This window comes from Eptatretus burgeri, chromosome 12 (assembly GCF_056783735.1).
Source record: "Eptatretus burgeri isolate ZD-2024b chromosome 12, Ebu_testis_v1, whole genome shotgun sequence".
NCBI lineage: Eukaryota > Metazoa > Chordata > Myxini > Myxiniformes > Myxinidae > Eptatretus > Eptatretus burgeri.
This window is the reverse complement of record NC_140972.1, coordinates 66808087-66820315: the sequence shown is the minus strand read 5'-3', so window position 1 is coordinate 66820315 and position 12229 is coordinate 66808087. Positions and strand designations below refer to the sequence as shown.

The 12229-nt window shown below is 54.8% G+C and overlaps 2 protein-coding genes across 4 annotated transcripts in view; both read left to right on the top strand.

Moving 5' to 3' along the window:
* On the top strand, nt 1-12228 carry LOC147015815 (uncharacterized). Its single transcript, XM_085849123.1, has 2 exons — nt 1-114; nt 11076-12228. The coding sequence occupies exons 1-2, from the start codon at nt 1-3 to the stop codon at nt 12045-12047; spliced, it is 1086 nt and encodes a 361-aa protein (XP_085705249.1). The 3' UTR covers nt 12048-12228.
* Nucleotides 10841-12229, top strand: part of TRMT44 (tRNA methyltransferase 44 homolog) — a 48170-nt gene continuing 46781 nt past the window's right edge. For 2 of the 3 annotated variants that reach the window (XM_085848340.1, XM_085848338.1), the window contains exon 1: nt 11072-11091. The gene's annotated coding sequence lies outside the window, so the exon portion shown is untranslated. Of the gene's footprint in view, nt 10978-11071; nt 11092-12229 lie in introns of those variants that run through there. The other variant, XM_085848339.1, reaches the window with a different exon arrangement.

The window sequence follows — 12229 nt, the reverse complement described above, 5'->3', positions numbered from 1 at the left end:
ATGCAACATGGGTTTCCGGTCATTGCTTCCTACAACTACGATATACGGTTCCGGAGCAACGGGGGCCATGCCAGCTGCGACAGACTCTCGCGCTTGCGCTACGCTCGTGATACAGTGCACGCCCGTGTCGTTCAGGCGATTTCAACGGGGGATTGGAGCGAGCCGGTCGCATTCAAGAAGTTCTCGGGACGCGACCATCGACGTTCAGATGGAGACCGGCACGCAAGTCGCCTCAACGTCGTGACAACCAAGAGGCGTGCGCGCAGCGTGGTTCAGAAATTGCGAATTGTTGTGTGTTTGATTCTCGCGGCACGAGTGATTCAGCTTGACGTTATAAACGCAAATGCCGACAGTCCGCGTGTGAGCAAAATGAGTTTGATTGGGATCAAGGCCTTCTTTGATGTGAAGAGTTTGTGGACGATCGTTGCGAATAAAGAGGTCTTGCAGATCTCCGGCTTCGAGGACAGTCCAGGGTTCGCTGCCCTCTCATGTGTGGGAATTATACTGGGGGGACGCGCTGTACGTGAAGAGGAGCTTGCCTCGGCGCAGACGATGTTTTTGCTGTTATATGACCCTGATATATATATATATATATATATATATATATATATATATTTATATATATATATATATATATATATATATTTATATATATATATATATATATATATATATATATATATATATATATATATATATATATATATGTATATATATACATATACATACATATATATATATATATATATATATATATATATATATATATATATATATATATATATATTGTTGTGGTTACCAAATTCGCAAACCACCATTCAGGTCCCTTAGGTGAGGTATCTCGGTAAGTGCATGTGTAGTTAGGCCCAAACCCGTTGTCTAGTGGGAATACATGTCATTTATGCGTGCTGCGACTCTTCAGGATAGCCGTTTTTCTTTTGCTATCTTTAATTTGGACCAACCGCCATTGTTACCACCACCAACCACCGCTTCACCACAACCGCCACGACCTTCACGTCACACCTCGCAACCGTCGCATCGCCACCGTTCTTGCGCCGCCTGTGGGTACCGGTGTTGGACTCGTGCAGGGCGCGCGCCGAACAGCGTGTACAAAATCACGGATTTTGTGCTTCAAAAACGGATCAAAAACGACACACGCCCACTTTTTGCCGTCCAATCGGTGAGCGAGGGGCGATTTGGCCCCGCCTCCAGGGCGATCGATATATGCAAATTTATGGATCAAAAAGCATTCACGCCCACTTTGTCTCGGGCCAATGGGGAGCGAGGTGAAAGGTCGAAGGGAGGGGGTCAAGGATGAGAGGGCGAAGCTACGGGGCGGATAAAAGGACCGTGTTCGTCAGTCCAGGAGAGTCCAGAGTCGGAGAGTAAGAGAGTCGGAGAGTCGAGAGTCGAGAGGCGGAGAGTAGGAGAGTAGGAGAGTCGGAAACAGAGAGTCAAGACTTCGCGGGCGGTGGAGCTGCTCGTCGTGTGCGTTGGAGTCGGAACGGAGGGGACGGAGCTGTGGAAAGGCGGCGACACCAGACGAGGGGGTGCTCGCGTCGTGCAGGGAGCTGCACCCGAGGGAGGCCGACAGCGCGACCTGGCCGAGGTGGAGACGCTCGTCGCGGGATAATAAAGATCCTCTATACCCCGAGCATCAGCAACCCCCTCCTGTTTCCCCCCGCGCTGAGATAGTGCGACCAAGGGGGCCCCTTTCCCACCCCCTACCAGACACTGTCCGCGAGGCCCGCGGAGTTGAGGCGCCATCGCCGCTCCTCGTCTCATCACCAGACGGGTAGGCCGACCCGGTCTCGGCCTCAGGCCCGCCTCATCCTTGAGGGTATTCTTTCCTTGGTTTTGGGTATGTGTTGTCGGCGCCGTCTGTGAAGTAGAATTGTATAAGTGTTGCCGTGTGCTCGGTAGTCGGTATTAGCTCTGCATTGTGTCTTCGCTTTTATATTTGCTTTTTGTGTAAATTGAATTGTGTTTTTCTTTTCTGTGTGCATTTGGTGGAATTGTATATGTGTGCTTCCCGTGTGCCGCGAATAAATGTGCTTTATTATTGAACTGTTTCCCGCTTCGCTTCGTCTTTTCCTCTATTGAATCCCCATCTTGCTTCACGTAAAGGGTTGGTAGTGGGCTGAATACGCCCGATAATTAATCGAACCGTCGAGGTCGACGATAACACCGCTCGGTTATTCTGATAGTACGGAACGGGTCGCTTAAGTGGCCCGTGTCCGAAGTCGACCTGCGGCGAGGTGCGATCGCCCGGTCTACCCTCCGCGTGGGTACTTAGGTAGGTCGGGTCGGCGAGCAACCCTATCCCACGCGGGGGCTGATTGGCTCGATCGCGGTGAGACCGAAAGGTCCACCCGTGACTGGTTCCCGGCGTTAGTCCGAGAGGGTCACGACTGGATTGTCCGTCCGGTGGGCGACGTGCCGCGATTCGAGTTACGTGGCCGTCAGCACGCCGGCGGGCGCGGAATCCGCGACACTGGTGTCAGGTCGTGCGATACAAATTCATCGCCCTCCTCGCGGCACTGGTATCGGAGAACAGGAAAACGGGCTCTCCTGTCTCCGGCTAAATTCACGGGAATCGGTCCAGGGGTGAGAGAAGCGACCCCGATTCCCTCCAAATTACGAGCGAGCGAAATTAACCCTTTAAGAGAAGCAAGATGGCGTCTCAAGGCGAGCGGGAGCCGGGGGTATTAGAAATGTATATGTGTAGTAATGTAGAGTCCATGGCCCAGGATGGAATGCCCGTGCAGGAACACGGACTCGCCCAACTGAACCCAGAGCCCGAAATAGGTGCGGCCGCGGTGTATGACACCTCCCCCCCCCTCTCCACCAAAACCCTTCCCCAACCCCTGCCGAAACGGCTCACTCAAGCGCACCCGACATAGCCCAGCTATTCGCCATGCTGGCGGCAATGAACAAGCAAATGGAAACGAATGCGAATGAAATGAAAAACGAAATGAAAGGCATGAACGAAAAGATGGATACAAATACAAATGAAGTGAAAACGACGATGGATGCGAATACACAGCACATGAAGGAAGAAATGAAAAAGCTACTGGGTGAGACGCAGAACATGGGCCGATGCCTGCAGGCGGGCATGAAGGCCGTGACAAAGGAAATAATAGTTGAGACTAGGGAGGTAAAGGGTGAAGAGTTGGCAGAGACACGGGAGATAGAAAAAATAGAGGAAAGACTACACGAGGAAGACGGGGTAAGTGACGCACACACACACACAGAGGTAGTGGAGGATAATGGGGGTGAGCTGGCGGACTGGGTGGAGACCCAGTGCGAGCACCTGGATGACCTCCTCCAGGAACGAGGGGAGGGAGTCTGCCCCCTTGAGGCGAGTCACGACCAGGTGAGTTCGGTCGTGCTTTGCGAGGTTGAGGGGACGAGTGCTGTGGACGGGTGCACGGAGAGCTTGGGGGGTGTAGAGGCCCCGGAGACCCTTGTGGGGACACAAATCCCCAGGGTGGTTGTCCCTGTGTGTGTGGAAGCGACCCCGTGTGTGAGTGGTGTGGTGGCGATGGTGCCAGAGTGCGTGCTTCCCAGCACGCCGGGTGTGGATGGGGCACCGTGTGTGAGTGAGGCCGTGTGTGTGAGTGAAACGGCCAGTATGAGTGAGGCACCACGTGTGAGTGGTGTGGTGGCGATGGTGCCAGAGTGCGTGCTTCCCAGCACGCCGTGTGTGGATGAGGCACCGTGTGTGAGTGAGGCACGGAGTATGGATGAGACACCGCGGTTGAGTGCCCCCGCGTGTGTGGGTGAGGAACCGTGTGTGAGTGTCGCCGTGTGTGTGAATGAGGCACCGCGGGTGAGTGCCCTCGCGTGTGTGAGTGAGGCACGGTGTATGAGTGAGGCACGAGTGAGTGGAAGGCCGCGAGTGCGTGGAGCCACGTGTGCGAGTGAGGCACGCGTGAGTGAACGGCCGTGTGCAAGGGAAACCGTGTGTGTGAGAGAGCGGTATGTGAGGGAGATGTCGGTTGGCATGCGGGAGCACGCAGCCGCATCTCCCGGTGTGAATGTGATGGAGTGGACTGTGTGCGTCGTAACACGCAGGTGTGCGTGTGTGGAATGGACACGGAGACGGCGACAGAGGAGAGAAAGCCGAGTCGCGGCTGTAGTTGTTTCGAGGACCGTGCCGGGTTCACCCAGCAGTGAGCACGCGGTTCGTGCTGTGCAACGCACGAGACCACCACGTGCTCGCTTGCGAGAGTGAAGTCCCGGTCCGGAAACGCACGCGGTGGATTTGCCGATCCCGCGGACGGACAAAGTTTAGGCAGGTAAATGGAATTGGACCGGACGGGTTCTCCACGCGATCGTGTGTGTTAAGCTCCAACGGGCAAAGCACAGGTGTTCGCGTGGGGAACCCCTCGAGACGTGGGGCTTGTGTATGCGCACGGTGACGTCATGGCTGCACGTGTGGTTGGAATCCGGCAGGAGGGGTATCTCTGCCGGATGGTACCGTCCAAGGAGGGACGAGGAACACGTGCAGCTGCATGACGTCACGGGCAGGTGTAAAGTGCGCGAGCTCTGAGTTGCCGCGCAGGTGCTGCGCATGAAAAAAAAAAAAAAAGGGCAAGCCTCACTTTCGGGTGCACAGGATTCCTGGGCAAGGGGTGAAAGACCCCCTTACTTGGGCACAGGATGGAAACTAGTTAGGGGGAAGGGTTAGCTTAGTTAGACCGACTTCATGGGGCAGGGGTAAGTCCTCATGGAGTCCGTGGAATGGATTAGGTAGAGGGATTGTAGCCAGATTTAGGTTGGGAAATAAAATGATTTATTTGGAGACAGTGACAGACTTGTGGATGTGTAGAGGGGACGTAGTTTAGCTACGTAGTGTTAAAAGGAACGTGCTACTAGTTTAAGGGACGACGTGGGAGCACGAGTTAGTTAGGGGGTGCAGATAGAAGGATGGCAGAGTTCAGTGGTGTGTGTGTTGAAGAGTTGGAGAGTTGTGAGGTGGGTACATGGTGAGTGAGTGAGGCCAGCGGGTCTGTGTGTATGGAGCGAATGGGGAATGCATGGTGCGATGAGTGATTGGGGGGAGGAGTGACTCCCGCCCAAGGGACCCCGGGGTCAGTGTAGAGTGAGTTAGCGGGGTTAGTCAAATTGAAAAATGGAGGTCGTTTTGTTGTTGGTGGGAAAGTAGGCTCGAGACCCATTTGGAGGGGTGCAGGAGCCCTGTTGACGGGCTTGGGAGCGTGGCTGCGAAAGGTGAGTGTCGCTGAGTGGGTACCCCGGGCACCAGGCTAGTCGGCCGCGGTAGGCCAAGGGCCCATGGGGGGCCGGGATAGAGTAGTGGGCACGGGTGCGCCTGCTTGGTGCGGGGGCCCGGGGCGCCATTAGCCGCGTGGGCAGTGTTGTGGGCAGGGGTGACCCTCGGAAAGGGGCCCGGGAAGCCAGCCTGCCACGTGTGCGTTTCAGGGGAGGTGCCATGGGGGGCACTCCCCGGTGTTAGGGAGCTGGTAGGCTCGGAGGCAGTGTAGTGCCCGGGGGTGCCATAGCGGGAGATTCGGCAGAGGGTCGTGCCTGCCAAAGGGAGCCACGTGTCCCAGCCAGGAGACCGTGTGAGGGCACGGAGCGAAAATTGGGGGGCGAGGCCCGAAATTGTGAGGACACCATCACAGGCGACGGGAATCTGGGTTTATAGAACCAATAGTTTAAGCGAGAGGCGCTTGTTGAAAGCCCCGGGGTAGTTTAACAGTTAAATGGTTAGGGTAGATTAGGAGATGTACCCCTCCGCACCATCCATCCCCTCGCTGTCGTTGTGGGCCGCTGGACCCACTTGGTGTTAAGATCGCTGAACTCTGGGGAGGCCATTCTGAGGCTTGAGTTGGGCCTCGGCACAGGACGTTAGCTCTCCCTTATTCCCCTCAGGGAAGGGAACGTAGGGGTTGGGAGTAGGCTAGGTGACAGGATAGGTTAGCCGAACAAGGACGATAAAGGGGGTTAGGGGACGATTTATAGAGGGGAAGTAAACATAAAAGTAAAAATAAAAAAAAATAAGTTGGGGCTAAATTGGGGTTTGACAAATTAAGGGAGTGGGTATGTACAGTGACAGGCAAAGGCGATAGGTGGGAGGGAGACAGGTAGGTAGGTCCGAGCCCGCCTTCCAAGTGGCCAGCACCACCGCACTCCCTCCACCAACTTCCACTGACGGCAAAAGCTGGCCAGCTTCATCTGCTGGCTGTGTGCTGCAAGGCCTGTGCCGGCCGGATCATCTGCAGCTGTGGTACTTCAAGGCCTGTGCCGGCCAGTTCATCTGCGGACTGTGTTTGCCTGCAGCGGCCTTATTCGGCGGGCTGAGTTTGCCTGCTGCCTTTGCCATGCCATGCCCACTGCCCATGTTCACCAGCCCCGTTCAATTTTTGCTTTACCCCCCCCCCCTGTTCATTTCCATGTGCGCCAGGATCCGCAAGGCAACAGTTTTCAAGCTGCAAGAACTGCCCTGTTGGCAGCTACAACACGGGCCTGCAGTGGCGGCCCGTGCACCGTGTTTGTGTTCATGCATCCATTCGTTGTGCTCATTGCGTGTGCCACTTGAGCTGGCATGGAGACTGCGTTGTGCAGCCCATGCACCGTTGTGGTTCACTGAGTTCAATTCAAAAGGGAAGGCCTTGGACTGCGTGTGAGCAGCCAGCCACGTTCCCTGTCACCTGCATTGTTTTGAGCCAGAGACTGCATGCGGGCAGCCTGGCTCCCTGCTAACTGCTTTTCTTTTGCAGAGTTCATTGATCCTGGGCCATGGTTTAGTGTAAAATTTGTAAGTTAAGGTTAAGATGTACTGTAAATATGAGTGTGCCCCCGGCATGTCTGTCTAGCGCCGGTAATTTTATTTAAGTCGTCCGTGTGAGTGAGTTTGTTTAGATAGTTACGCAGCCCTCAGGTTATTTATTTTGGGGACACGAATACCATGAATGTCGCACTCAGGGATCCGTAGATAAAATGTACTAGGGGAAAACTACACATGATGGCACACGAAAATTTGACGACTCGGGACGAGTCTGTAAAAAGGGGAGGGGGTAGTGTTGTGGTTACCAAATTCGCAAACCACCATTCAGGTCCCTTAGGTGAGGTATCTCGGTAAGTGCATGTGTAGTTAGGCCCAAACCCGTTGTCTAGTGGGAATACATGTCATTTATGCGTGCTGCGACTCTTCAGGATAGCCGTTTTTCTTTTGCTATCTTTAATTTGGACCAACCGCCATTGTTACCACCACCAACCACCGCTTCACCACAACCGCCACGACCTTCACGTCACACCTCGCAACCGTCGCATCGCCACCGTTCTTGCGCCGCCTGTGGGTACCGGTGTTGGACTCGTGCAGGGCGCGCGCCGAACAGCGTGTACAAAATCACGGATTTTGTGCTTCAAAAACGGATCAAAAACGACACACGCCCACTTTTTGCCGTCCAATCGGTGAGCGAGGGGCGATTTGGCCCCGCCTCCAGGGCGATCGATATATGCAAATTTATGGATCAAAAAGCATTCACGCCCACTTTATCTCGGGCCAATGGGGAGCGAGGTGAAAGGTCGAAGGGAGGGGGTCAAGGATGAGAGGGCGAAGCTACGGGGCGGATAAAAGGACCGTGTTCGTCAGTCCAGGAGAGTCCAGAGTCGGAGAGTAAGAGAGTCGGAGAGTCGAGAGGCGGAGAGTAGGAGAGTCGGAAACAGAGAGTCAAGACTTCGCGGGCGGTGGAGCTGCTCGTCGTGTGCGTTGGAGTCGGAACGGAGGGGACGGAGCTGTGGAAAGGCGGCGACACCAGACGAGGGGGTGCTCGCGTCGTGCAGGGAGCTGCACCCGAGGGAGGCCGACAGCGCGACCTGGCCGAGGTGGAGACGCTCGTCGCGGGATAATAAAGATCCTCTATACCCTGAGCATCAGCAACCCCCTCCTGTTTCCCCCCGCGCTGAGATAGTGCGACCAAGGGGGCCCCTTTCCCACCCCCTACCAGACACTGTCCGCGAGGACCGCGGAGTTGAGGCGCCATCGCCGCTCCTCGTCTCATCACCAGACGGGTAGGCCGACCCGGTCTCGGCCTCAGGCCCGCCTCATCCTTGAGGGTATTCTTTCCTTGGTTTTGGGTATGTGTTGTATAAGTGTGAATTGTATAAGTGTTGCCGTGTGCTCGGTCGTCGGTATTAGCTCTGCATTGTGTCTTCGCTTTTATATTTGCTTTTTGTGTAAATTGAATTGTGTTTTTCTTTTCTGTGTGCATTTGGTGGAATTGTATATGTGTGCTTCCCGTGTGCCGCGAATAAATGTGCTTTATTATTGAACTGTTCTCCCGCTTCGCTTCGTCTTTTCCTCTATTGAATCCCCATCTTGCTTCACGTAAAGGGTTGGTAGTGGGCTGAATACGCCCGATAATTAATCGAACCGTCGAGGTCGACGATAACACTGCTCGGTTATTCTGATAGTACGGAACGGGTCGCTTAAGTGGCCCGTGTCCGAAGTCGACCTGCGGCGAGGTGCGATCGCCCGGTCTACCCTCCGTGTGGGTACTTAGGTAGGTCGAATTCGGCGAGCAACCCTATCCCACGCGGGGGCTGATTGGCTCGATCGTGGTGAGACCGAAAGGTCCACCCGTGACTGGTTCCCGGCGTTAGTCCGAGAGGGTCACGACTGGATTGTCCGTCCGGTGGGCGACGTGCCGCGATTCGAGTTACGTGGCCGTCAGCACGCCGGCGGGCGCGGAATCCGCGACTATATATATATATATATATATATATATATATATATATATATATATATATATATATATATATATATATATATATATATATATATATATATATAGATATATATATATATGTATATATATATATATATATATATATATCCAGTCAACGCTGTTCGTCTGTATGGACGCGCGTTGAAGTCTCGGCTGGATTTGCTGCGGCCTAGGCGGTCGGTGGCAGGAGCGGTGTTGCGCCCGGGGCTGATGCGCGGTTTTGGTGTGGGACGGCTGGGAATAGAGCCGGCTGATTGCCTGGTTCGAGTCGATTGGGGGGGGGGCGGTTCGCTGCTCAGCGTCACCCCTGTCGCTACTCTCGCGGGGGCCGAGTGTTATCTTCCCAAGGCCGCCCTCCCCGCTGCTACCGCCAGTGACGGCGCCCTCATGTCTGGCGGACTCAGCGTGTTTACTTGTTTCTGTCCGTGAGGGACGAGCGAGCTTGTCGGCCTGGGGCGCGGGAGGTTCGTCTGAGCGTGTCACCTCGACCCCGCCGGGAGGCGTGTGAGCGTGTCACCTCGACCTCGCCGGGAGGCGTGTGAGCGTGTCACCTCGACCTCGCCGGGAGGCGTGTGAGCGTGTCACCTCGACCCCGCCGGGAGGCGTGTGAGCGTGTCACCTCGACCCCGCCGGGAGGCGTGTGAGCGTGTCACCTCGACCCCGCCGGGAGGCGTGTGAGCGTGTCACCTCGACCCCGCCGGGAGGAGTGTGAGCGTGTCACCTCGACCCCGCCGGGAGGCGTGTGAGCGTGTCACCTCGACCCCGCCGGGAGGCGTGTGAGCGTGTCACCTCGACCCCGCCGGGAGGCGTGTGAGCGTGTCACCTCGACCCCGCCGGGAGGCGTGTGAGAGTGTCACCTCGACCCCGCCGGGAGGCGTGTGAGCGTGTCACCTCGACCCCGCCGGGAGGCGTGTGAGCGTGTCACCCCGACCCCGCCGGGAGGCGTGTGAGCGTGTCACCTCGACCTCGCCGGGAGGCGTGTGAGCGTGTCACCTCGACCCCGCCGGGAGGCGTGTGAGCGTGTCACCTCGACCCCGCCGGGAGGCGTGTGAGCGTGTCACCTCGACCCCGCCGGGAGGCGTGTGAGCGTGTCACCTCGACCCCGCCGGGAGGCGTGTGAGCGTGGGCCGCCTGGAGGCGCTTCTACAGTCTGCTGCTTTTGGAGGGCAGCTCACTCGCACCGGCGCAGAATATGATGTGATGGGGTTAGACAGATGAATTATGTGCCGTATCGTCTGGGTGATTCGCAGCCCGACCATCACCCCAGGGTTGGATCGGGCGACGTGGTACTTGGAAGATTTTACATGGTTGATGTCGTTTTGTTCCTTTTCGCTTTTGTGTCGTAGTATTCTTTGCCAATTATGCTTATCATTATAATTGTCAGTTTATAATCATACTTTTAGGAGGGAGGAGTGCAGTGTATTGGCAGGGGGCGTGGAGGAATGGTGTGGTGTGGTGGTCACGTGTCTGCAGAGCATATAGCTGTTCGTGTCCGCGAGGGGTTCGTAGTAGTCTACAGTAGTGTACATTCGGACGGGCAATAAACGGAGTTCGACAACCCTCACGACTCTCCGTCCCTCACTGCCCTCCGGACATTACACTGATGACCATAATGACAGTCTTGAACATTTTCATGCTGATTGGGGGGGAGCGCCATCTTGGTACTCACCACAACATTAAAAACCCTATAAAAATATATAATTCAGTTTATTTAAAAACCCTGATAATCTGATTTATTTTTAAATTCCACGTTGTTTACTGTGGAAATTTTAGTCGGTAGTGAGTCCCAATATGGCGGCCACGTGGCCTCAGCAGTGGTTGGGGATCGAGCGCCATCTTGTCGTGCGGTGTGTTCCGACTCATGAAGGTTGCTCCACGTCGTTGAACCCCGACAAGTTGTCAATGAGACTTTTATACTGAAAGAAGCAGAATATTACAGAGAGGTGAAAGAAAAGGAGAGAGAAAATGGAAAGAGAAGACAACACAATTGTATCAGGTCTTTGTGCAGTACATGACGGCCATGATGAAGTAAAGAGCGAGGTAGCGTTGTTTCGTTATCGACGTAAATTTCGTCAAATCACGAGCAGTTCCTTTAACCCCTACCCCACCCACCCGCTTTTATGTGACCATTTCCCTGAATTTTATTTTCTCTTCAGTTTTCTGTTTATTTGAATGAACCGTGCATGACGCTCTGGGTCGAACGTGGGAAGTCACGGATCTGGTGAGTCGTGGTACTTGGTTCTCGTTTACGTTTGGGACAATGCTGTGCAAACCATTCAGTGTGCACATGAGGAATTTAGGGATTAATTCGTTGGATAGATCGATCGAACGGGAGGTAATCTGATCGAAAATTATAAGAAATTTAAATTAGAATATGCCAAGTCAAGTGGATTGTCCATTTGGGGGTTTTTATTTGTTGTATTTCTAAACACTCACCAATTTGAATGTGGTTTAGACCGTAGATTTTTGCACCCGCATCCTCACCCCCACCATTATCCACACTCTCACCCCTATCCTCACCCACATCCTCACCCCCACCATTATCCACACTCTCACCCCTATCCTCACCCACATCCTCACCCCCACCATTATCCACACCCTCACCCCTATCCTCACCCGCATCCTCACCCCCACCATTATCCACACTCTCACCCCTACCCTCACCCACATCCTCACCCCCACCATTATCCACACCCTCACCCCTATCCTCACCCACATCCTCACCCCCACCATTATCCACACCCTCACCCCTATCCTCACCCACATCCTCACCCCCACCATTATCCACACCCTCACCCCTATCCTCACCCACATCCTCACCCCCACCATTATCCACACCCTCACCCCTATCCTCACCCGCATCCTCACCCCCACCCATCACCTCACCCCCACCCATCACCTCACCCCCACCCATCACCTCACCCCCACCCTCACCATACCTCACCCCCACCTTACCCCTTCCATCACCCCTACCCCACCCCCACCCATCACCTCGCCCCCACCCATCACCTCGCCCCCACCCATCACTTCGCCCCCACCCATCACCTCACCCCACCCTCACCCCTACCCCCACCCTACCCCTTCCATCACCCCCACCCTCACTCCTACCCATCACCTCACCCCCACCCCCACCATCACCCCTACCATCATCCCAATCATCACCCCCACCCTCACCCATCACCTCACCCCTACCCCTACCCCCACCCCTACCCTCACCCCCACCCCCACCATCACATCCATCCTCATCCCCATTCCATTGACATAGTTTTGATTCCCATGACTGTGAAGTAGGCCTAGTCAATGACAGTGATGGTTTTGAGAGCGTCGGCGCCACAGTTCGGTAAAGAAGACAAGTGTCTTATCTATGAATGTACACTCCATCCACATGTTATCTTGCACTCGATCCAAGTCCCGAGGCCATGGTAGATCTGGATTAAAAGTGTGTTTCTGGTCGACCTGTGTGTGCTTCATTT